General features: G+C 36.0%; 2 protein-coding genes and 1 long non-coding RNA gene across 3 annotated transcripts in view; all 3 read left to right on the top strand.

The window, feature by feature from the left end:
* Positions 1-10,261: 10,261 nt before the first annotated feature.
* Positions 10,262-15,444, top strand: LOC139976341 (uncharacterized). The gene is made up of 3 exons (XR_011796093.1): positions 10,262-10,691; positions 13,550-13,764; positions 14,679-15,444. It is a non-coding gene; the product is annotated as an uncharacterized lncRNA (long non-coding RNA).
* A 2,638-nt stretch (positions 15,445-18,082) lies between these two features.
* Positions 18,083-21,278, top strand: LOC139976412 (sulfotransferase 1C4-like). Its single transcript, XM_071985123.1, has 3 exons — positions 18,083-18,089; positions 19,651-19,848; positions 20,939-21,278. Exons 1-3 carry the CDS (start codon positions 18,083-18,085, stop codon positions 21,037-21,039), a joined length of 306 nt encoding a protein of 101 aa, XP_071841224.1. The 3' UTR covers positions 21,040-21,278.
* Positions 21,279-24,773: 3,495 nt separating this feature from the next.
* LOC139976438 (von Willebrand factor A domain-containing protein 5B1-like) overlaps positions 24,774-27,093 on the top strand; it is a 76,168-nt gene continuing 73,848 nt past the window's right edge. The window contains exon 1 of the mRNA XM_071985163.1: positions 24,774-25,203. The gene's annotated coding sequence lies outside the window, so the exon portion shown is untranslated. The remainder of the gene's footprint in view (positions 25,204-27,093) is intronic.

A 27,093-nucleotide genomic window follows, 5' to 3' on the forward strand; every position in this document is an offset into this window, starting at 1 on the left:
TTATTAATGCATAATGAGGCTTTAACTTCATAGTTATTCGTTTAAGACTTGTTCTGATAATGTCGTTGATACTACCTGCTATGTAGGTTGAGAGAAAAATACTTTCTTCGCGTCTGTTGATTTTAGTTAGGCGATAGTTCACCGATATATTCTATCTTTTAAGACCGACTTCTTCCATCATTTAATGCAAGTTGAATATAGATGTTAATTCTATCAATAAATATAGATCTTTTAATTTCGAATAGAATCGAAGAAAGGTAAAGATTTTTTCTTTAAGTTAAGAATTTTTCTTTAGTTCTCAGTAACTTTATGCGTCAGCGATCAAATAGGGGGCGCTCTGCCAAATTCTTTAACATCTATAATATGCTCAGAGGCGCAAACGGTTCCCTATCTTTTTGTTCAATGATGCATTGCATGTAAATGCTTCCACCAGAGAGCTGTTACCAACAGTTCCCTGAATCCATGATATCTCGGTTCTATGCATGCATGCTAAGTATAGATAACAACGGTTTTCACACCAGAACGAAAAATGCTAAATGGAGTACGGTTAGCGGGTATCAATTTAGTTTGTCAGATCTCTGTCCCTCTTTCAGTCAGCATTTATGTGTATGATTTATATATCCTTTACAATTACAGAATATGACAAACATCGAGTCCGTTTGTGAAAATATTGGTGGAACGGTACATCCACAGACATTTACTGTATAGTTCTTTGGGACTTAAAGCAGAAGTCTCGTCATATTTTTGTGCTGATTGAGAGTAAGCCTCTTCCTGCAGCATGCACTGTTCTAGGAGTGTTAGCTCAGTGGTTAACGCCGGTGCCTTCCAATCATTAGGTCCCGGCTCGAGTCACTCCAAGATTAATGTATGTCGTCCAGTTACAGAGTTGTTGACAATTGGCAATTCATAATCATGGACGTTAAATATGAATCTAAGAGACTGACTTCAGTCAGCTTGCGGCTTTGATCAGCCAATGATGGCTTCTTTGCGATTTTCTGCTTGCAGGAGGATCTAAAATACATACATACATACATAATGTTGAAAGCCATTGACAAATGCTTCAAGCTGTACTTTGTATTCGATTTTGCATATCAGCCTGACTGTGAGGCAACATGGCAGTTTCCGCAAAGCATTATTTATGAGTTGAACACAGATATCACAATGGAAATAAGCTCTGTGAAGGCGTTCCGTGCCTATTACAACTCAATGTAAAGTATTATATCACCAGCTGCTGCTATTACGTGAAACTGCCTAATAATGATAACACTGTTTTACTGTGTTGGTTGTAACTTTTCTGTTGTAAGTTCTATAATGTACTTTGTTTGCTGTAATGGTTAAGTTTGCTTTTCATGAATATTATATTGTAGTTGATCGCTTTAACTCAACATGTTTGAACTAGTTTGTTGGTTACGATTGAATTGCTTTGATTGAATATATTAGTAGTAATATAGCAGTTGAATATGATTGAATAGCTTGGTTGTGATATACATATCATTCTTCATGACTGATTGGTTTGGTCAAAATTGTCTTGTTGGTACTAATTTATATGTAAGCTACATGCTTGACTAGTTTGACATCACAAATTAATAACAATTGATTAGCTTGATCAACAGCCAGTATAAAGATATTTCATTGTAAGTTTGATCAACATATACCGTGTAATTACAATGTAATGATTTATTTGTTCATTATTTGCCGATCAGTAATATTCTGGTTATGATTTATTAGTAAACATTGTTGTTTCATTGATTGGTTTCTTAATTTGGTATAACTAATGTATGATATTGTGATTGATACGAACACCTGTACAAGTATTAATCAAAAGTCTTCAGCAAATTCAGTCTATGTAGATGCATCTTGGGCTTAGCCAAGTTCAAAGAGATTTATATTATATATTGTGTTAATGTATGTATTTTAGATCCTCCTGCAAGCAGGAACTCGCAAAGAAGTCTCATTGGCTTATCAAGCCGCACGTCCATGATTGTCAATTGTCAACAACTCTGTAACTGGACGACATACATTAATCTTGGAGTGACTCGAACCGGGGACCATATATAATTGGAAGGCACCGGCGTTAACCACTGAGCTAACACTCCTAATATGCTAACACACAACACTCCTAATAATGTGGTACATGGAATCGGTCCCAGTTTATTAGAAGCTGTAGCCTGCTGTCCTTTGGTTGATGTAAACTACCAATAGAGGGCAAGCAGAGATATATATTGTAAAAGCATAATCTTGACATTATGCCAATGCTGTTTACATGTAAATGTACACTACCTACAGTACTTTTATATGACGAGAAGGGTGTTGGTCATATTGAATCAGGTTAAAGAGTTTCTGTAGATACAAGAATATGTGTAAACCATCTTCTTGTCATATCTTTAAGACATCAGAATGTATGGAAATGTCAAACATGGTACATGTTCTATGAGGTGTGTGGGGGAAATCTTATTGTTGCTGGATTTTTTGAAGTCCTCAGATACAGTGGTATTGATATATTAACTGTTATTTTGATGTATTCTATATATTTCGGCATAGATACTGTATGAGGTGTAAAGTATATTATAAGTCATATGACATCAACAAAGGTTAAAAACCTATAGATACTCTGCCTTTACAGAGGGATTGCAAAGTCAAGAACCACTTGGATATTTAAAAGCTCAATTTCAAAAGCCCTCCATGTAATGTGTGCCAGGCCCTGAGATTTTCCTGGCCTATCATTCGAAACTTAATTGGAACGATTAATATATGAATATTAACACTGACTACCGCCCCCTGTTATAAAAACAATAATAATAATAATAATAATAATAATATCAACAATATTAGGCTCTTATATCAGCTTGTAAAAGGGATGACCTCACTTACCAGATATTTCTTTAACAACCTCAAAATCTTGCCCTGTTGGTCACAGATTTTATAGGCTTGGTTTACTGGTAAACTCTACAGAATTTATTGGCTACATTTTACAGTGAAAGATAACGATTTTCATTTTTTGGTATCACAGTTTGCTTGTTCAAATTAAACCCAAGTGGTAAATTCTGTTGCATTGGAATGTTTCCGTGTTCCTCTGTACAGATGCACAATAAACTTATATCACCCGACAAAACAAAACAAAGAGTAAGTAACTGTAAGAGCTAATGTATAAATTGCCATTGTTTAATATAAAGTGAAAAATAAAGGAGTTTGTGAATCAGAATTTACTTTGGTCTATTCTGTGATTTTGATTTGCATTTTTGTTATCGCTGTAAAATTAAGAATCAACTGTAGCCAAAAGTGACCAATGTTGGATAATATTATAGTGCTAGAAATTGGGGAAACATATAGCACGTAAGAAACATTAGCACCTTTTGCTAAACTGTGTTTAGAACAGTTTATTCGTAAAATTTAATAAATATTTGTTAAATATGACATTACTCATAGTTTAGCAACTTAGGTTGTGCCCAATTTTGAAGATAAATGTTACCCAAACGTTAACAAAAACCTGTGCTAAACACCGATTTTGCTTACGTAATTGAAATGATATCACAAAATTAATAAACCGGGGAAAGACTGAACACAGAATTAAAAACACACTGATCATTATATGATTTGCATCCCACAACTGTTATTGTAACTTGAGTGTAGCATATATATAAACCAAACATTATCGAGCAGAACGATACCAGTATAGAAATAAAAACGAGAATTAAACTAAACGTAAAACAAGGGTCTTGGAGAACATTGTCTGATTGAATTGTAATTAAGGTGGTATATGGTCCCATGGTATAAAAACCACATACGCACGCGCAAGTAAACACAGTACATTCCACTATAGCTATAAAAACGAGAATTAAACTTAATGTGAAACAAGCATACGCTGTATAGAATTGTGATTAAGGTATATGTTATTATGGTTGCAAAGTACACACACACACGCCCACTTAAAAATAAACATGAAACCTGCGGTCGATGATCATTGGCCTTTTGCGTACAATCAGCTGTTCATAGTGGTAATGAAGAAAAAACACATTAAAAGCACTTGAAAAAAGAAGCCAGAATGACGTCTAGATTAAATTCCTATAACACCTATTATGACTTGGCTAATACACGAGGTTCATTACTTAAAGCGGCTGGACTATAGACTAACACACATACCACAACAAAGCATCTCAAAATTGGTCATGGATAAATCGTGTTGATTGTCATTGTCATTGGTGCTCTGTCTTGTATTTGAAGTTAAAAAGAACATGTTTTGCACGAGTTATTAAAATTTATAAAACCGTAGATTAAGATTAACAATAAGGACTGCGCTTATCAGCCGAGGTCATTTTCAAATTAAACTTAAAATTGCATTCCATAGATATAACATCATGCATTGGTAAATGTCTTGTAAAAGATATAAAACTGCGTGCACGTCCTTGTTCTATGACGTATAAAGACTAGAAATTGAACCTAAATAGCCTTTAACATGCTAACAGAAGGACAGGGAGAAATATTAGATCTTTCCTTTTATTTAAGCCTATAGAAGAACTTTGCCATCAATATCTTTCCAGATTCCAATCTACTTTAATAATGTCTTGATGTTTTACCAACAAAGAATATTAATATTTGAAGAAGCAAATATAGCTTTTAACGATGTCGATATTTAAAAGTCGAAACATTCAAATAAGCCAATATATGGACTGTAATAATTATGGGATGATCTCCGTAATTTAGCAATAGACTTCTAAAAAAAAATGGGCCTATTAAAAGGATGACTTTAAAAGTGAAAGGTAATTTTGATTTATCGTCAACCATCAGAAGTTACCGCTACCAAATCCAGATTATATTTTTACACCACCTTTAATATTTTAAAAATATCCTTTGAAATACCTGCGGCTCATTATAAATTTGGCTGGTTGGAGTACTTATTTATAACGTCAGGATTAATTTGCTATGTTGTAGACCATTCAAAAAGACAACAATCGGTCTAGGTTGTGTCTGTACATATGTTTTTAATATTGATGACTGTTTCTTTGTCCCTTTACATATTGACATGATGACTTTAAAGCTTGTAACAAGCTGACGCTTTTCCTGACAGACTGATATAACAAAATTAACATCAAGAAACAGATGGCGATTCGTACTTATAACTTTATTTACATTATTTTGTTATAAGTACAAGATCAGTCTGTAACTTAAGTATGATCAATCGATCTTTTGAACAGGAAATCATTTCTCAACTTCAATCAGTTGCTGTTTCTCTTTGGTGATTTGTTGTGATTTGGCTTCCGTCTGTTCATTTTGCTTTAGAAGGTTGATGATTCCAACCCCGATGCAAGCAGAACATATCAGTAATGCCCCTAGAATTGAGGACAAATGTAATGGAATGTCAAAAAATAAAGTTTGTCCAGTAAACACTAAAAAGACAGCAGATGTTAGTATGATAGTCACTGCCGATGCACTGATTAACGAGGAAGCTGTGTACATAAACTGAGTCCCAGTAAAAATGGTTAGACCAGGTACAGTTAACAGCAACATGTCATAAAGCTTCACGGGGAATTCCCATGAATTGCTAAATGTTACCACGACTACAGATAATATCGTACATTGTACCAAATAAGACAGAGTGAAAAGAATCGAGTCAACATCAGAACTTGCCATAAGTTGGCGTATTGAAATTGATGCTGCATGCGTTACAGAGCCGAGTAAAGCGCATGGTATCCCAATAAGTCGCCGGATCGCGTAGATATCCTGCCCATTGTCATGGGCTGCACTCGAAATATAAGACTCGCTGATTAGTATCACGCCTGTAAAAGACACCAAACTTAACAATAATTCCAGTTTCAACAGCTCCTTGTTACGAAAACAATTCATAAGGACAGCAAAGATTGGCATAGTGTAATAAATAGCATCGGCATTTCCAGGACCGATATTCATGATTGCATACAACGCCGAGTACTGTCCAATTGCTTGTAGTAATCCACAAACCCATAACACAAAGATATCGTGTGTGGAATGTCGGAGATTTGGTCGTTGACAAAGACAAACAGGTAAACAAAAACACAGTCCTATCGCAGATGAACTAAATATTACCATTACTTGATTAGATAGTTCCTGTAATCCGTAATAACTCAACGAACCAAGTGCAAACATAACAGAAGAAAGTAATGCCAGAACCGGACCAAAGGAGGCGTTACACAATACCTTGAAGTAGCGTAAAATTGGCGATACGTCCGCCATATTTCGTGGTACGTGAAATTGTGGAAATTGACATCTAAATTCTCCCAAAGCTACGCAGATTTCAAAAAAGTGTTGCCTTTAAAAAAAAGAAAAGCAAAAGACAGTTTAAAATCAATTATAACATCATATTATACAATAATATTCAGCTGTTAAGTTTACCACTATATGTTCTTAGTTATATTCATTTCAAAGCTTCTAAGACTTTACAAATATCTTTTCACACCATATAAGCGATTATTATATTTAATGGACTTACTTATGTTTTAGACGTCTTCACACTCCTCAAACTAAATGAATGCATTACTATGGATCCTGCTGGTTATCGGTGAGAGATATTTATTTCAACTAACGCGATTCATCGCACACAACAACCCTGTTCGCAGCATGTACGATCGCTTTGCCAATAACAGCTACTCGCTAGCTTGGAGCTCAAAATATTTTGTGGAAAACCACGATGTGCAGAACACATCAGACCAGCATGTTTAATAACGGTACATATGACAATGACAATGACAACAATTTATTTCCAACAATTGTGTACAGTACATGAATATTTAACAAAGTATAAACGAATATTTCGATATACAATACAACCTAGAGAGACAGGTACATAGAAAAATAAAATCACCATGTGAATTGATATACAATGTTTAAGCTAAAGCTATACAAATGCATTGAAAAGGAGGAAAAAGAATGCGCAATGGTTATTGAATGTTTTCCCCATTTAAATATAATAAATATATATATATATATATATATATACTGGAGAGAAATTGGTGAAAGGAAACAAAACTCCAAAACAAAAATTAAATAATATAAAAAAAAAGATAAAAAAATGAATTTGTCGCAAATCAATACAGTAAAAACTGGAAGTAAGAAATTAAATGTTGGCATTGATAAGTTGACAAAAGATTTTTTTGTATCTATTTTTAAAAGAGTTCAAGGTTGAGGCTGACTTAATTACAATATTTAATGAGTTCCAGAGTTTAACCCCAGATATGGAGATGGAAAACTGTTTTTTCATTATCCTCGCATAATTTGCATAGAAATTATATTTAAATCGTTTATTCGAAACTAAGGAAAAGTACATTTTTAGAGTTGAAGGTAAAAAATCTATCATATGATGTAACTTTAATGTTCTTAACTTGAAAAAAAGCTCAAGGGTATAGTCCAGAAATTTAGCATGACAAAAGATACGAATAACCTTGTTCTGTTTCAAAATAAGGGGGAAATGTTGGTTTTATTTGTATTTCCCCATGCTTCCACGCAATAATTCCGGTAGGGGAGAAAAATAGCACAATATAAAGAATATAGGGCATTGGTATTTAACATGTGGCTAGCTTTATAAAGAACTGCAATACTTTATTTATTTTTTTGTTTTTCCACAAAAGTAAAAAGTGGAGGGAAGTCTTCCATAAAGCTTAAAAGCTTAACAGTATGGAAGTTTCTTTGAAATATGAGTAACATGATCATTCCAAGTAAGTTTATGGTATATAAATACACCAAGAAACTTTGCACTGTAAGCTCTTTCTACATCGAGATCATTTATGGAGATGTTTAAGTTATTTTCCTCTCTACGGTTGAGAATATAATAAACTTTGCTTTATTTACGTTGAGAGTTCATTTATTTAATGCACACCATTTACTTTAATTATGAAGTTCTTTGCTCACCAGATTACATAAAACATTGATATCTTCATGACAACAGAAAATATTTGTGTCGTCTGCAAATAATACAAAATTCAAAAAATTTTAAGCACTACAAACATCATTTAAGTAGAGAATAAACAACTTGGGTCCAAGGATTGATCCCTGGGGTACCCCGCGTGAGACATCAAGTAAACCGGACTTGGAATTTTTTATTTGGACATATTGTTTTCTATTAGAGAGATAACTTGAGAGCCAGTGATGGACTACACCACGGAAGAAAAATAATGATCCAGTTTTTTGAGTAAAATTTGGTGATCTATTGTATCAAAAGCCTTTATTAGTTCTATGAACACCCCCACGGTTGATTTTTTATTGTCCAGAGATGATTTAATTTCTTCAACCAACTGTAGTATAGCCATAGATGAAGACCTGCCAGTCCTAAAACCGTATTGGCTCTCTGCAAGAATGTTATTTTTAGTGATGAAAACATCTTTGTCCCTCCACTGTTTATCTCCCACCTCTCCTCTTCCCTGTTGGTTTCTTTCTTTCTTCTCTCCATCCCTTGTCTACTAATCCCCTTACATCTATCTCTATGTGTTCACCATGCTCATTAACCTGTCTGTATTCTGTGCGTGTTTTTGTCCCGTCTGTTACTCTTACTTGTCATTTAGCCTTTGAAGAAGATCCTGCTAGGATCGAAACGTCAGGCCAACTTACTTTTACACAAAGATAAATCCTAACAGATAGGCTTAGTGTAACCTATAGGATACACACAATACAGAAATAGGGGTAAACAGCTTAGGCTATATGTTCCTAATGAGGGAAACACATAGTTAACCTATACAATGAGATAAATAGCATATCGATCTATGGTATGACTACATTGAACACAACTTATATATCCATGTGCTCGGAGCCGTCAGCGAGTAACTATAGGACATTATTTAACTAAAAGTTTACTTTGGGAAATACAAAGAGATTCATACCTGCATAGAAATTAGTGAATAATTTCTATTGATGATGTCTCTGATATCCTAGACCGATGAGGTCTGTCAAGTGAGTGCCACAGATCACTGCTAAAACTTGCCTTCTTATAAAGCCAGTGGGAAGAAAATATCCTAAGATAATACAACTTCCTGCCCAACCCAAATAAGGAGGTTAAATGAACCAGATGATCGGCATACTCATCATCGGGGAAATACCAACACAACTCGACAACCAGGAAGACATCAGGTGCAAACAACTTAGTGAGGTATTCCCAAGAAATATGATCATACGAAAAGTAGTGAACACAAGGTGCACCTGTTGCAGAGGATTTCCAACCCCTGAGAAAATCGTAGCCCCTGAATATGTTGGCCTATGGGTTAGATAGTGTTTTACTCTTCTTAATTGGTACACATGAAGTAAATTTCATTCCAAGAATAAAGGCATAGTCATACCAACTGTCTGCAAGGATGTGACAGGCCATTGAACTCCATGAACACCAGAAATTTGTAAGAGGAACCTATGAAAGCGAGGAGAAATCAAAATTCTAGTAAGTCTTAATTTACTTTAAATATTGGGGTGTTTTTCTTTTATTTGAGGGTTTGTTTGTTCATCATACCAAATTCATCTGATTAAACATTTGCTGGTTGGGTTTCTGCTCCAAGCTATAGCGAGTAGCTGTTACCATTGGCAAATACAGGGATGCTGTGAACAGGGTTACTGTGTGCGATGAATCGCGTTAGTGGGAATAAATATATCTCACCGATAACCAGCAGGATCCATAGTAATGCATTCATTCAGTTTGAGAAGTGGGAAGACTTTTAAAACATAAGTTAAGTCCATTAAATATAATAATCGTTTATATGGTGTGAAAAGATATTTGTAAAGTCTTAGAAGCTTTGAAATGAATATAACCAAGAACCTATAGTGGTAAACTTAATAGCTGAATTTGAATATGCGTATATTATATACTTAAACTATAGGTTATAGATTTGCAAAATAATAAGCAGGGGCGGGATTACAGTGTGCAAGGGGACACTTTAAGATTATCCAGCGTGGCTGTATTGAACATTGAGAGAAACACTGATTTAGACATGGAGAAAGTTGTTAACCAGTTTGGCTCCTATTATAGTGTCATAGCCGCCTATAGCCCTCCATTAACAAACCGATTAACCATTTGTTACTTTTTATGTCGCTTAATGATAAATCTGGCAACACTTTGATGCAGATAGCATAATAAAATTTCAAAACACAACTATAGTATAGTGTAAAATAAACTATAAATATATGCACCATATTACATCTAGAGGCTTTATAAAATCAAAATATGTCTCAAAAGGGAAGGGGGGGGGGGATTATCTCTCATTAGACCCATACATACATAGAATATAGAATAGCAACTATAGTATGTACTGAAAAAATAAACTAGTCAATATTGCCACGGACTAACGTTAAATTAGTCTGTAACGTTAGTTAATGCACACGGACTAGCAAAAATCTTCGTTTCATCGCTGCTTCTTAGTCAGTTTACACTGACTAAGGAAAATATAATCGCAGCTTAGTCGGTGGCGACGGACTAAGGTATTTTAACCCATGGACTAAGAACGATACGGACACCCGATTTACGCCATAATCGTAGCTTAGTCGGTGTCGACGGACTAATGTATTTTAACCCAATTCGATTCACTTCAATTTGGAAACCGAGAGGCAACGGCAGCTTGCTGGACTTGGCATAGTTTCATACGATCACTCTAAGCAACTTTCAACCGTAAATCACCCAAGAAGGTCTTTAGAAGAATGGAGGTATTAACTGCCATCATCGGCCTACCTGTTATTCCTTTAACTTGAAGGTAAAATTAAAGTTAATTGTTAGGCCACTGGCACTAGTATTGTATTATGGTTAGTGTAACGCTACCGTTGTCACGCTGGCGTTTCGCAATACACAAGTGCAATGACAGTGAGTAGCCTATAGGCTTCTACTGGGTACTGCAGTGCATTCTCAACACTAAAGTGTGCATTCTAAACACCAATTAACAATGTGTTATGTGTGTATTGGGCTAGATTGAACAGTGGCACATAATCTTCTAATTTATTCCCAAACAAATGCTGGAACTATAAGTCTCAATAGTTTATTTGAAGTCTACACTCATTTGGTAAAGATTTCCTGTAATTTCCCATGTGAATCTAAATGGGTAGGCTTTGTGATATTGAATAAGCAAGGCTAGACCTTCAAACGTACAGTCACAGTAGGCTGAACAAATTATGTTGGCTAGTCAACGGTATTATATGTTGCGAGCAGTCAGGATACACGCTTCAGTTCTATTTAACCTTTTCATTTATCATTTTTTAGTATTTAATTTCCGGTCACGCCCAGAAAACAATTGCGACATTCCTTCACGGTCGACTTGTTTACTGTAAGAAATATTAACCGTTTCTCAGGAAAGCTTGATAGTCTGAAGTTATTATAACATGTGCTTTTAGTATACTGCCAAAAGAGTAAGTTGTTGTATTTGTATTGATATTTTATGTAGAAGTAACGGAAAATTTAGTATGTTTAGTTTGGTCTAATTGCACGTTTTTTTCTGTCCAATGTAGTGCAGGGTTCACTTGCGCGAATTCAAATTATTCTGTTTATGTATATGTATCAGGCGCGTATCCAGGATTTTCTAACCCGGGGGGCGCGAATTACTATCTAAGCGGAGCGCCACCATCGGTTGGCGCGCAGCGTACAAGAAAATTTCTGATTTTGATACCCCCCAGATCACCGGAAATAGCACTTCTCGGGCTTGAAAATGACCAACCAGATGAACACTTTTGCCTGAGAACCAAGTATTTCCCAAAAGTTTTTTTTTTTCCATCCATAACCTTTTTGAAGATTGTCAGCAGTCACACATCATGTTCGACCTGATTGCATGTCCTATGGATCATTGCTTTTGTAGGTGATTGTACGTCACGGCCCACAATATCCGAAAGCCCCACTTTTGAAGGTTTTAAGCCCATTATTTGTTGAGAATTTGAAAATTCAGATTTCTCGTGAATAAAATCACTTGAAAACATACCCATAATGTTGCACAAAATTCAATCTATGGACAAGCAATATAGATATATCGATATGTTGAACGCGCGCGGAGCGCGCGAAAAATTTTGGCTATTTTTCGGGCAAGTCATTACAGCCCCCAAATCCAATTGGGCTCCTACGCCTTTAACTACACACATAGACAGTTTTTGAGGCTGTTCATCGTACGTCGAACATTCATTTCAATGCTTACTGATATGATGTTATATCTGCTCTTTGCTTTACAAATTCGAACAGGCGTGTAGCGAGTAATTGCCAAGGGAGGGGCGAAGCCTGTAGGCAAACTATCGAAGCGAAGCGCCACCATGAGTTGGCGCGAAGCGTACAAGAAAAATTTTGGCCGAAAATGCCTCCCAGATCGCTGGAAATGACACTTCCCAGGCCTTGTAAGTTGCATCTAAGCATTGTCTATTTTGAAATTACTAGCGATGTCATAAAGAAAATTTGCTCGGGGGGGGGGCGGTCGCCCCCTTCCCGAAATGCGTCATGTACCCCGACGACTCGGTCGAGTTCAAGACCAGCCACAGTTGGTTCCATATAGCACAATTGTACAATTGTTTAAGGCGTCCATACACACACACGCGTTATGATAGTCTTGATAGACCATATATAGTATTTATATAGATACATTAGTGACAGAGGAAAAATGGAAATGTCAAAAATGGAGTTGTCGGTGTAAGGAGTAGGGTGAGGCGCACACCCCCTCCGTAATCCTTGATCTGTCACTGGCTACCCTGTGTATATTATAGGGATCAGCGCTTTAACTATGTTCCTCTTTCTCTTCCCGAGGTCTTGGCTATCTTCTACTCCCTCCTTTTCTCCTTTTTCTCTCTTTTTTCTTTTTCTTTTCCCTTCCTTTCTCTCCTCCTTTTCTTTTTTTCCCTCTCCTTTTCCCTTTTTTCTTCTCTTTTTTCTCTCCTCTTTTCCTTACCCGGGGGGCGCGCGCCCCCAACGCCCCCCCCTGGATACGCACCTGTATACAATGCATCGATTCGTAGATTATGATGTTTTTTTGACATTTATTTGTAATTCAAGCATATCTGTTTAGTAGCAAAGTTTAAAGGTTAAGAATAATTAGTTTTTTCGTTTTGATCCTAGATTGAATGAAACTCATTGACGTAAATAATAGATCAGATGATACAGTTTAACGCAGTTGCTAAAACTCTGGGTATTCTCTAGTCTTCGCCGGTCCATTATATACTTTAGTACTACTAGTAAGACTAAATCAAACGACCGAAAGACAAACTTAGTGTAACAAAGTACTGATTCTCCTCTAGCCTAGGTCTAAACAGGCTTGTTATGTGAGCAAGCAAAATAACAACTAAAAATGATTAGGCCTATAAATAAGTTGGCTCAGTGCATTTCTGTTTCTAAAATTTTATATTTTTAAAGATCATAAAAACAAACAAAGATTTAGCCCATGTTTTATTATCTCTGTATTCTGGGCATTTGATTCTGGTTGCAATGGTGATGACACTCTCGTTCAAATTTTCAGCTTTATACAGTCTGCTTCAAACTTTGGGATTGTTTTTTGAGACTATAGTGGAAGCAAATCTCACATAACTTTGTGGTGACAACTTTGTTTAATTTTTTTTTTCAAATGATGAATACTTTGCTGTTTCTTTTTTCCAGCAGGAATTGAAAAGCCAAATATCTAAGTCAAGGGTGAGGTTTCCTGTGATGTACGACACCAGTGTGGAGGCAACAACAGAAGAGGAGAACTGTGTTATATATGGCTTAAAGACATGTTTTAAGATGATATATTGGTACCCTTCACAGAACAAAAGAGTTTATCCAAGAGTCCAAAAAGCAAAGGAACAAGTACCATAGAGAAAAAAGATGGAAGAGTGAGTTTAACTATTGTACCCAACTGTTTAATGATATTAAAGATACTTTTCATAACCTGTTTTAAAAAAAAAACAGTCTAGTATATCATTTACGTGCAAGCTTCATAAGTTTGGTCAAATTTTCACTGATCTGTAGAGCGGGAGTCCAGAGGGTTTGGTTAGTGATACCATTTTCCAGTAGTTTTCAACTGGTTACATCATGAGCTCATCTAGGTCAATGGGGGATGGGCATTTTGGGGGTCTACTGGCAGGGGTACCCCACCAATAAAAATTACTGGCAATGCCCATCAGTTGTATCTGAAGTCCTAACCAACATTTTCCAGTAGGTTTCAAGTGGTTACCTCATGAGCTGACCTAGGTCAGCCTTGAGGGGTCAATTATAGATCACTGGCAGGGGTACCCCACCACCAATAATTACTGGCAATGGCCATTTGTTGCTCTTGGGGCCATACCTGACACATTGTACTTACTTTGATGTGTTACCATGAAAACTGATCTAGGTTACCTATCAGGTGACTTTAAAATTGCTCTCCCAGCCACACCCACCACAGTCGGTTTGCCAGTCGTCTGGTTTCATATACAGGAATGCACTGTGAACATTGTGATGTACAAGGCAATTGGTTACCTTCCCAGCTAACCAAACCCTCTGGGCTCCCGGTCTATGGGGATCATTATTAACATGATTAACATAATTATTAAGCTTTGAAAAATAACTTGGTGTTATGCTGTGCAAAGCTAATAATTATTTGGTAAAGCTGCTATTCCTGGCTTATAATTTGAGGGACCTAGATTTAAATGTATACCTCCCAATATGTTATAAAATTTTAATGTAAATGTATGTTTATGATTATGTGAGTTATCATGTGCTATATCTGTATCTGTGCTTACACGTATATCATATTTTCTGTTCACAGGTCAATAATGGTGCAGATTTTGGCTTCCTGAAGACAAGTGGGAGGCCATTTGTAGTTAAGAGAAACACTCTTTGTTCGTGAAGACTTAACTGGTGTCGATTTGGGGTACCACTTTAAAACGAAAGTCATGAGGAACCCTTGCCCAAGATTCAACTTTGCATTATTGTGCAGTGCTATACTTTTGCGATTCATGTTTGATCCATTAACTTGTCTTAACTTTGTTGGAACAAAATCATATTTTCAGATTTTTGTTTACAGTGATTTCTTCTCTATCTGTCGAAAGTCAGCCTTTGTAGACATCAGAAGTTTTATCAGAAATAAATACTGCCAACGTACACATTATTTGTGTTTCTTCTGCTCTCTTTTCTTTCAGTGATGCTAGTCAGTGAAACTAGTCGGGTTTAATTCTTTCAGTGATTCTAGTCAGTGCAACTAGTCAGTCGATACCGACTAAGAAAGGTTAGTCGGGAGAGGCACCATCCTGACTAATGTAAAACCTGCTATAAACTAGTCGGTGGCTCATATAAATTAGTCGGTAAAGACCGACAAATGTCACCAACTAATGTAACTGACTAATATACATTTAACGACTAAGAAATTGTTGATCGACTAAGCTGACGGACTAAGATGACCGACTAAGAAATCCAACTGACTAAGGAATAAATTAGTCGGTATAGCAACTGACTAAGGCTATGTTAGTCGGGAGAGGCACCAGATGGACTAACGTTATGTTAGTCGGTGAACCAATTTAAGTTTTCAGTGTGTAATATATATTTCGTTAAACATGATTGAATATTATTGTATAATATGATATATGATTTTATAATTGATTTTAAGCTGTCTTTTGCTTCTTTTTTTTTCCTTTCTTTTTTAAAGACCAAACTAATTTCAAACTTCGTTTAAATTCTGCATAGACCTTGGGAGATTCTTTATGTCAATTTCCACAATTTCACGTACCAAGAAATATGGCGGAAGTATCGCCAATTTTACGCTACTTCAATGTATTATTTAGCGCCTCCTTTGGTCCGGTTCTGGCATTACTTTCTTCTGTTATGTTTGCACTTGGTTCGTTGAGTACTTACGGATTACAAGAACTATCTAATCAAGAAATGGTAATATTTAGTACCTCTGCGATAGGACTGTGTTTTTGTTTACCCGTTTGTCTTTGTCAACGACCAAATCTCCGACATTCCACACACGATGTTTTTGTATTATGGGTTTGTGGATTACTACAAGCAATTGGAGAGTGCTCGACGTTGTATGCAGTCATGAATATCGGTCCTGGAAATGCCGATGCTATTTATTACACTATGCCAATCTTTGCTGTCCTCATCAATTGTTTTCGTAACAAGGAGCTGTTGAAAATGGAATTATTGTTAAGTTTGGTGTCTGTAACAGGCGTGATACTAATCAGTGAATCTAATATTTCGAATACAGCCCATGACAATGGACTTATTGGGATACCTTGCGCATTACTCGGCTCTGTAACGCACGCATCATCAATCTCACTACGGCAACTTATGGCAAGTTCTGATGTTGACTCGATTCTTTTCACTCTGTCTTATTTGGTACAATGTACGATATTATCTGTAGTCGTGGCCACATTTAGCAATTCATTGGAATTCCCCGTGAAGCTTTATGACATGTTGCTGTTAACTGTACCTGGTCTAACCACTTTCACTGGGACTCAGTTTATGTACATAGCTTCCTCGTTAATCAGTGCATCGGCCGTGGCTATCATACAAACAATTGCTGTCTTTTTAGTGTTTACTGGACAAACTTTATTTTTTGACATTCCATTACAATTGTCCTCAATTCTAGGAGCTTTACTGATATGTTCTGCTTGCATCGGGGTTGGAATCATCAACCTTCTAAAGCAAAATGAACAGACGGATGCCAAATCACAACAAATCACCAAAGAGGAACAGCAACTGATTAAAGATCAGAAATGATTTTCAAAAGATCGATTCATACTTCAGTTACAGACTGATCTTATGATGGCAAAGTTCTTCTATGTTAGGCTTAAAAAAAATAGCAAAGATCTAATTATTCTCCTTGGCCTTCTGTTATCATGATAAAGGTTATTTTAGGTTCGATTTCTAGTCTTATACGTCATAGAACAAGGACGTACAGTTTTATAACTTTTACAAGACAATCGCCTCTATAGATGATGTTATATCTATGCAATGCAATTTTAAGTTTAATTTGAATATGACCTCGGGTGATCAGCGCAGTCCTAATTGTTAATCTTAATTTACTGTATTATAGATTCTAATAACTCGTACAAAACATGTTCTTTTTAACTTCAAATACAAGACAGAGCACCCATGACAATGACCATCAACACGATTTTTCCATGACCAATTAGGAGATGCTTTGTAAACATGAAACTCTATCAGTTCCCTGTTGCGTTGTGGTATGTGTGTTAGTCTATAGTCCAGCCGCTTTAAGTAATGAACCTCGTGTGTTAGCCAAGTCATAATAGGTGTTATAGGAATGTTATCTAGACGTCATTCTACCTTCTTCTTTCAAGTGCTTTTCATGATTTTTTGTTGTTGTTTTTTGTCTCTTCATTACCACTGTGAACAGCTGATTGTACGCAAAAGACCAATGATCACCGACCGCTGGTTTCATGTTTATTTGTAAGTGTGGGTGTGTGTGTATGCGTGTGTGTGTACATTGTAACCATAACAACCCACACCACCGTAAAAACAATTCATTGAACTCTCCACCGCACTTGTTTCACATTTAGTTTAATTCTTGTTTTTATAGCTAAACTGGTATGTCCGATGTGTGTACTATAGACCATGTACTACCCTAATCACAATTCAATCAGATTATTTTCTCCTGAACCCATGTTTAACGTTAAGTTTAATTCTCCTTTTTATTTCTATACTGGTATCTTTCTGCTCAATGAAGTTGGTTTTATATATGCTACACTCAATTCTCGTTTTATTACTCATAATGGTATCGTGCTGCTTGATAAAGTTTGGTTTTATATATATGCTACAATTAAGTTACAATAACAGTTGTGGGATGCAAATCATATAATGATCAGTGTGTTATTAATTCTTTGTTCAGTTTGTTTCCGGTTTATAGATTTTGTGATATCATTTTCATTTACGTAAAAAAAAATCGGAACCAGTGTTTATGGTCGAGTGAATAAAGACGATGGAATTAAATACTTGAAAATTAAAAAATTAAACTCTCTCCACCTCTCTCTCTCTCTCTCTCTCTCTCTCTCTCTCTCTCTATATATATATATATATATATATATATATATATATATATAGCATATGGGATATTATGGATTCGGTCTCCGTGGCCTGTCAAATTATGAAATTATGAAATGGTCGTTCAAATTGTTTCATGAAAAACAAAAAATCCAAAATTGTAATTTGGATATGGAGTGTAAGTTTTAAGGATTACGGCTTCTTTCACATACAGATGCGGCCGCTTATGCTTCGTCATGATCATCATGACCATCATCATGATCATGATCATGATGATCATGATCATGATCATCATCATGATCATCATGATTATGATCATCATCATCATCACCATCATCATCATCATGATCATCATCATCATCATGATCATCATCATCATCATCATCATCATCATCATCATCATCATCATCATCATCATCATCATCATCATCATCATCATCATCATCATCATCATCATCATCATCATCATCATCATCATCATCATCATCATCATCATCCTCATCATCATCATCATCATCATCATCATCATCATCATCATCATCATCATCATCATCATCATCATCATCATCATCATCATCATCATCATCATCATCATCATCATTCTTATCATCATTACTATCATCATTATTATCATAAATATTATTATTATTATTATTATCATCATTAATAATATTATTCTTATTATAATTATTATTATTTTTATTATTATTAATATTATTATTATTATTATTATTATTATTATTATTATTCTTATTCTTATTATTATTATTATTATTATTATTATTATTATTATTATTATTATTATTATTATTATTATTATTATTATTATTATTATTATTATTATTATTATTATTATTATTATTATTATTATTCTTATTATTATTATTTATATTATGTTATAAAATTTGTCATTTTTAAAATCACTTATGGTTGAGTTCTTTAATAGGTAGGCTTAGTACTTCACGAGCTGTTTCGGTTTGATTTTGATTTTAATAATGAAGAAACTCGTGAGATTGTCCATATTTTTTTGACACGAGCAAAATGAAAAATCTTAAATATTTGTTTTTTCTTTTCTTTATCAAGTGGAATAGTTACTATTCATAGAGCAAATTTGCGAGAAAGAGACATACAGAAAATGGTTTATTTTGTCAAAGCAACGAGATTATTCTATATGATATAAAAAATACATTCCTTTTAAGTGTATACCTAACTGACGTAGTTACCATATACCAATCGGGACGAGGTTATAATCATAACAAAGCTACATTCAGATTTATGTAAACTACTGAATTGAGATTTCACTGTTTTGACGAAAATTTGTGCTAATAACTGAAAGAGAATCACGAGATTAGTACGTATGAAACGTCCTTCTGCTGATTTGCATAAAAGATTTTTATTTCTCAAAAGCAATTTGGTACCGTACGTTTCTAAAATTGTTTTCTAAAAATGGAATTTATGTCTTTATTTTTTCCTGCATATAGGTACAACCTGGTTACAATTTATCGTCAGCCAAATTTTTCATGGGCAAGAAAGTGATGATAGGGGCCACGTTTTTGAAGAGCACTTTTTCTTGGAAATGGCCCAAACCTTTCCTGTAAGATCAACCACCTAACTATGGCGTTCTTATGGCAGCACCTATTACTACAATTGAAATTAAACTGTTTAACTATATAGGGCCTACCATCTTACATACATACACTAATATCTACGCTCTTGGGTAAAAATCTATACGGTATTAGGTCCGGCTATCCTGAAATCTCACTTGTTACTCAAGTTTCTCCCGGAAGAACTAACTACGAAGAAACCAAAAGTCATATATGTTGCCCGAAATCCTAAGGACGCAGCCGTTTCTTTTTTTCATTTTTCTGAAATGATCAAAACATTGCCTGATTTTTCTAGCTGGGATGAATTTTTTGACCTTTTTTGCAAAGGTTTAAGTAAGTATATATAGTTTAACCCTTGTTTATTATGAAGGCCCACAGCCCCACATTGCTTTAAAAAATAAACAAAATTGTTATGATTATTCAAGTATTGTAGAAATATTTCGAAAGCCTTTTTGTACATTGTGTGCTTTCACAGTTCGAGCTTATAACTCTTTGTTGCAAAGGCGGTTGTCAAACGAAGGGGAAGGAAACATCATCATTAGCTTGTACCTTACTTTCCATACAATAATTGGGGCAACATTAGTTATTGTATTTAACTATAGATGTTGGCTTAGACCTGGGTTGGGCAACCTCCTGCCCGCGGGCCACATGCAGCACGCCAGTTACTTTTTGCGGCCCATGAGATGTCTCAAGTAAAAGAAAACATTTCAATCTATTTTACATCATCACAAAAAACGAGCTAGCTGTTTAGATTTATCGGCACTAATGATGCTGTCAGGTAGGCCTATTATGCCTATTAATTATCAACTGTACTGTATTGAAATTGTGTTTTTGTGAATACAGATCAAGTACACACCTATTGCTTAAAAGTCCTCGGAATGAAAGGTTTAAAATCAACAGCAGGTCGTTGGTTAAGTGCGGCCCAGTCAATTTTTCACTCCTTATATCTGGCCCATTCGTTCAAAAAGGTTGCCCACCCCTGGCTTAGACACTCGAGATATCACATAGATCATTGTGTTTGTGAGAAGTGATTTTATTTTAGGAAACTCAACCTTCAAGTAGTGATAAGTATTCATGTATACTCAAAGTGGCGTATAGGAAGTGCTCCTCCCCCTCCCACAGAAATATCAGAACGAAACGGGGACCGTCACTTGCAAATATAGTTAAAATGATGGAATTGACATCATCTAAGCCCCCTTACCGATACAAAACCGATACAAAACTATCCTCTGAGAGATTTTTGAACCGGGCAACGGCCAAACGTTGTGTCCGCTTCCCCTAAACTTCGAATTCGTAACAGAGAGTACAGCCTACATGGTGTCATGAAAAGTCATATCAATGTAAGCGTGCAGTATATAAGCTTAAATTCTATAAGCTACGCGCCCATGTGTACTCTAATCTTTAAATTTCCTTGTCCATACAGTACCATTCGGTGATTGGTTCGAACACGTTCTACCATTTTGGAAGCTCCGGGATGAACCAAATGTACTCTTTCTTAAATACGAAGATCTGAAGAAGGTATAACGTTATGGCTGATCGATTTTCTTGCATTGCTTTAAAACAAAAACAGGACACGATCATTATTATGTAAACACGTGTCTGACGTTAGGAAAGTGACCCTATACAGTGCATTCCGTTATAACCATAATCGATTTGTCGATAAGAGCTGTGGTAGGAAAGTGACCCTATACATGGAATTCCGTTATAACCATAATCGATTTGTCGATAAGAGCTGTTATAGGAAAGTAACTCTATACAGTAAATTCCGTGATATCCATAATCGATTTGTTGATAACAGCTGGTATAAGAAAGAAATCCTATACTGTGAATTCCGTTAAAACCATAATCAATTTTTCGATAAGAGCTGGAATAGCAAAGCTACTAGAGTTCTATCAACAGTTGTATAAGTAGATTTGATATTCAATAGTATACATACATTGAACCTATTATTTCAGTCCGAATCTGTTAGGAATTGCAATACTGTTATAATGTAATGTTAGTCAATGGCAGTTTGTTTGATAGAGACTATAGATACCAGTATGCAGGTTAGCCAAAATAAACATGCATTGATGGTACAACATTTGACTACCACTTGCTCAAATTATATCACGGTTAAAGTACGCCTGACCCCCTAACGTCTCGGCCCCGGGCCACCAACGTTTATCCCCTCCACCCACTCGCCCGATCCCCCCCCCCCCGCCAAGGGCGGCGGAAGCACATTTAATCTGGGGGGGCACCGACATCAAAGGGCACTTTGCAGAAATTCGGTTGGACTGATGCAGCCTTATATTTAGTACCCATTATAACTCTTATTGTATTATCTTATTTGCGTATACACATCACTCCATCAACGCCCCCCCCCCGTGCACCCTCAAGGAAAATATGCGTACTAGCACTGCAATATCCAATGTGCAAATTGGGAAACAAGGAACAAGTTTTCTTTTGAGACAAAATGAGGTGAAATCATGCTAATTGCTTATGTAGGAATCTTCCGAATTAGAGTTTATTTCTTGATAATATCTTAGCAAATTTTTTCCATTCGAAATTGCTTTGAGTTTGACCCACAGATATTCATTAAAAGTCAGGGGCGTAGCCAGGATTTGCAAAGTTGTATGCATGACTATCTGAGCGGAGCGCCACCATCAGTTGGCGCGGAGCGTACAAGAAAATTTTTGGTTTCACAAACCCCTCTTGCTAACTTGAGACACCTCAATTTTTATGTAGAAAAAGGGCACATTTTTAACCCGAGGAAAAGTGGGGGGGGCACGTTCCCCCTGTGCCCCCCGGTTCCGCCGCCCTTGCCCCCCGCCCTCACTACATACTTCGACATCAAAAGTCGCCGTTTTATAAAGATGGGCATTATAATATATTTATCATACACGATATATAGGCCCTACGACAACATCATCGCGATCTGATTATCTATAATGTGTTTACAGATTTTCAGTTAAACTGTAAACAGGTAAAGAAACACAAAAGACTACCAAGAGCTAACACTAGTCATTTGCAGCTTAGGCTATATCGTCACATGTGAACTATCATGAGAACTAACATGTGAACTAACTTGTGAACCATTTTCACATGTGAACAACGTTAGCTAGCTAACCAATACTCTTATTGTCCAAATACGTAAGGGTGAAAGGCTGGTCCTCTCCAACCCCCCCCCCCCTTCCGCAAGCTAAATCCGGCCCTGTATATCACTCCATTTGAAATTGCGACTACAAGGTGATGAATGGTTTGAATTTCAATTTTACAGAATGAACATAACGTGTCGTCAGAGATACCCAAGAGGTTAAGGAGTCTGTTGGTTGGAAGAATTCTATGTAAGAAACGGAATTGAAAGTAGGAGAGTCTCGTCTCAGAAATAGAGTACCAGGGCATACTGAAAATGTTACTCCAATCGTGACAACTGAAACCCCTAAACTCTGCTTTCCATTTGGCCATAGCAGTTGGCTCCACGGCGTTTTTAGTCATGTAGAAATTACGATAAAGATACTGAGAAACAGAACCTGTATAAAACAATATGTTATCAAACAAATCAATATTTAAATTAGTAATGTCATTTATGCTACACCCACTCTGCTGCCACTGAAGAGGGATACTGCGAATCAGTCCCCAGTAAACAGTAAAGGGAAAGTGTGCCAGCTGGAACTTTTCTTTGAAAGTGTGATAACTTAGGGCCTTATTGTTAATGTCAAAAAAAATCCGAAACAAACTTCACACACTTTTTGTACATGAAATCATAGTAGAAAATCTTTTTTATTGATGCGAATATGATGATTGTTCCAAATTATTTGATTACCGAAGTTATCAGAGGGAGAATTAAAAGAAGCCTCCAGCAAGGCTCTAACTGTTTGGTCTACAAACATATTAGACAAGCGTGGGAGATCTTCCACCTTACAATTACACTGAAAAAGCAGCTTTCCACCTAACTTGGACAAACTGTCAGTAAAAAATAGCTTCCAGACTCCTTCAGTGTTATCGCAATAACGCTTTATCCAGGTACATTTTAAACTATTAATGAAACTTGGGATATGCACAACATTTAAACCTCCTTTATCTAAACCATTCTGTTTCGCTTGACTTTATCCGGGTTTCCTGACCAAATGAAATCAAAAATGGTAGTTTCTACATCCTTAATAAAGTTACGCGGTGGGTTAGGAAGAACCAAAAACAAATACACAAGCTGTGATAGTGCATAACTTCTAACCAGAACGTTGCGGCCCACCGGGGTAAGATCTCTTGTAGACCAAAGTCGCAAACAGCTTTTAAGCCTCGAAAGTTTGGATATATAGTTTAATCTAAAGAGATCGTTCCCATTGTGCGTAAACCAAATACCTAACATCCTAACAGGACCAGCGGAAAACTTTATAGTTGTTTACAAAAGCAGGGTGGAGATGGACGTAAGACCCGAGAGGAAACAAAATGGATTTATCCATATTAATGGTCAAACCCGACGAAATTTTATAAATGTTAAGAATACGGAGAGCTTCATTTAAGGATGACTGGCTACCGTCCAGAAAGAATGTGGTGTCATCCGCATACTGAAGAAGCTTAGTTTCGATACCACCAATTTCAATACCATGTAATCTGCTACACTTTGTATAGATAGCCAAAACCTCAGTACATATAATATAATTATTATTATTATTATTATTATTATTATTTATCAGTATTAGTATTATCCAAGGATAAGTGTCAGGTCCTGCGCTCGTTAATTGTTACAAACATTACTGTTGTTCCAAAGACAACTTTTCAAAGCATTCTTGCCCCCCCCCTCACCTTGCACAAAACAATTAATCATTCATAATTAATATTACATAAACTTCCATATCAATGTTATAATTTCATTCATTGACTTTTCCATAGACCACTTTCAAGGAATAATTACCCTTAAAATATTTTATTGTAAAATATCATAATATCATTGGTTGACATTTCCAGCTGGAGGTTACCTAAATTCTGGCAAATATAATCCACGAATTTAAAAATGCATTCACTGTTACTAAACAAAAAGGGCGCGGGGGAGGGGGGGGAGGGGGAATCCTCGACTAAAGCAATACCTCTTCTGAATACTAGAGAGTGGCAGGTCAACTGCTGATACTAACACGCTTGCAATAAGATCGCCCTCACACGGAATATTACCAATTTACACTCTTGTACACACGATTCCGCTTAATCTGACGGCCGCTATGACGTCACACATGCAGCAGACGATATTGCTTGGTTATTAACATAAGAGTAAATGCGCCGACGTACGGTCGTTCGTTCTTTTCCGTACGTGTACGCAGGGCAATAGAGTTTCTTCCCATATACGTAATACATGTTTTCCGCGCCTTCCGTCATTTAAATGATTTTCACCACCTCCGTTAAGAGCTTATTTGGTACAGTTGGACGAGCTAAGGGAATAAGCTTCTATACGGGTTTGATCTTATGACTCACCAATACTGTTGTAGCACTGAGGTATATCTGGTCGATAGCTTAGGTTGTTTACTCGGAGATTTCAAAAGGAGCGATCGTAGAGGTTATTTTGTTACTTTATTTTTTATTTGCAATGTGTAAAAAACGGATGTGAAGACATTATCGTGGCAAACCATCAGGGGCTTCGTTTTTAACAATGTTTGGAAACATTCAATTTCTTATTAAATCGACAGGAGTATTGAAACCTTGCAACCGTTGCTGTTAAAAGTGAGTAAGAATATGGTCATTGCATCTTTGTTTGTAACTTCTTAATCCTCATTTCGATAAAATACTCGATTGAAAGGTGTGACGTGAGCCTACCATATTGTACTTTTTGTTCTTCAAATGTTAGGAATATCAAGGATCATTTGGAATGAGTGGGGTTGGGCGGAGGGGGGGGGGGGAGCAGGAGGGAGGAGGGAGGGAAGATAATAATTCACGGTACCACTTAACGATCCATTTCATTGCTTTTTCAAAGAACTCCCAATGTAGCTGCCTACCAGGAACAGTTTGAAAATAATAATCATAATTAAAACACTGCTATCTTACCAGTTATTTAAACATTTAGTAAAAACGATTTGGTAAAAACTTGGTGTAAGCTTAGTTTATCAGGCTTATCACTGCACAGATATCATGTACTTTGGGATCTAAGTGAAAAGTAAGTTCAATAGATTGTATAGGCCTGATGCAGTTTAATACGCTATTCAGTATTATTACTAGAATATCAAATAAATTAGCATTGTGATGGTACTAAATGCAATGACTTGGTTTTACGTTATACTTCCATTAAAAAAAATATCGAGAAAATAATTTTTCATTTACAGTTTATCAACTTGTCAATTTGTCAATATGATTATCAACACCTCGTGAAGGCCTATTTTTATAATTTGAATTTAAAACAGAAATGTTATTCATATGTAGAGGGCATAGAATACCCAAAAAATATTATACTTTATATCTAAGAAATTTCAATAACATTTAAGGTCTAGGATCTCGTATAAGGGCAGAAGATTCGCTGTATTTATTTGAAGAAGTTTCAGTACAATTGGTACAGACGATTGTGTTTTTTCTTATGACAAACATATTTTTGGATAATTTCAGTGATTCCCTGAAAATTTGATTGGTTGATAGCAGCTATGGTAATATGTTTAATTTTGTAACGTCTGCTATAGCTAATCCTGCTTTCCATATCATTTTATAGTTACGACAAAACAACAGGGCAGCAATTATGTATACGTCTGGGGTCCTCACCTCTACCCTAACACAACATTCTCCGCCAACATTGTGCCAAAAATGGTAAAATATAACACCATTTTTTGCATCTAAGCACTCTGCATTTTACCAACATATCTCAAAAAGAGGGAGCTGATACTCCTCCCCGTAGACACCTTACTGGCCGACATGACGTCGTATCCACAGGGGGTGCCCCCCCCCCCGAATGACAGCCTCTCCAGAAAGGTGGCCGTGGTTGGAGTGGGTTGGTGATTGGCTAGCACTGATCCATTTAAAGATGTTGTTTGTTTTGTTCTGCACAAGTTTGTCTTTTTATGATTTTGTAAATTTACCCTGTTTGAATAAAAATATAAAATGATCTAAAATAAACCTAGTCCTTACGTGGACACATGTATATTGAGAAGAAGAGCACTGTTATCGCGAAATTTCATATGAAACATTCTTACTTTATTTCATACTAAAACAAAGCCTGGCTGTTCTATTTAACAGCTTTGACTGTAGCGACATAACAGGAAGCGACTTAACAAGAAGTCAACTACATTATAATTCTACCAACACCCCTGATGTTACGGGTGCTTCCCTAACCCATCTCACCCTCCCCCTCCCCTATCGCGCTATTCCATTCCAAAAACTCACTCTAAGTAAACCTTCTTTTTTATTTTACAGTGATAACAAATATTTCAGCGCTTTAAGAAATGTGTTCATAATAAATAATACACTTATAACAAACTTAAGCAGTGTTTGGAATCCAGAAAATAGTAATTGACACATATTTATTTCGTACTCAGTTTAGAGCAGTCTTTCCATTCCATTCCATATCTGTTAATGTCTAAGAACTGAGAATTGTTATACAGATCTGGTACCAAAGTAGAAACCTACAGTGAA

Source organism: Apostichopus japonicus, chromosome 11 (assembly GCF_037975245.1).
Source record: "Apostichopus japonicus isolate 1M-3 chromosome 11, ASM3797524v1, whole genome shotgun sequence".
Taxonomy (NCBI): Eukaryota; Metazoa; Echinodermata; class Holothuroidea; order Aspidochirotida; family Stichopodidae; genus Apostichopus; species Apostichopus japonicus.

What these genes read in the sequence shown, in the direction of transcription:
- LOC139976412 (XM_071985123.1), top strand. An exon ending in CCTTTTTTGCAAAGGTTTAA is followed by an intron (nt 19,849 to 20,938) that starts GTAAGTATATAT and finishes TTGTCCATACAG; the next exon opens with TACCATTCGGTGATTGGTTC.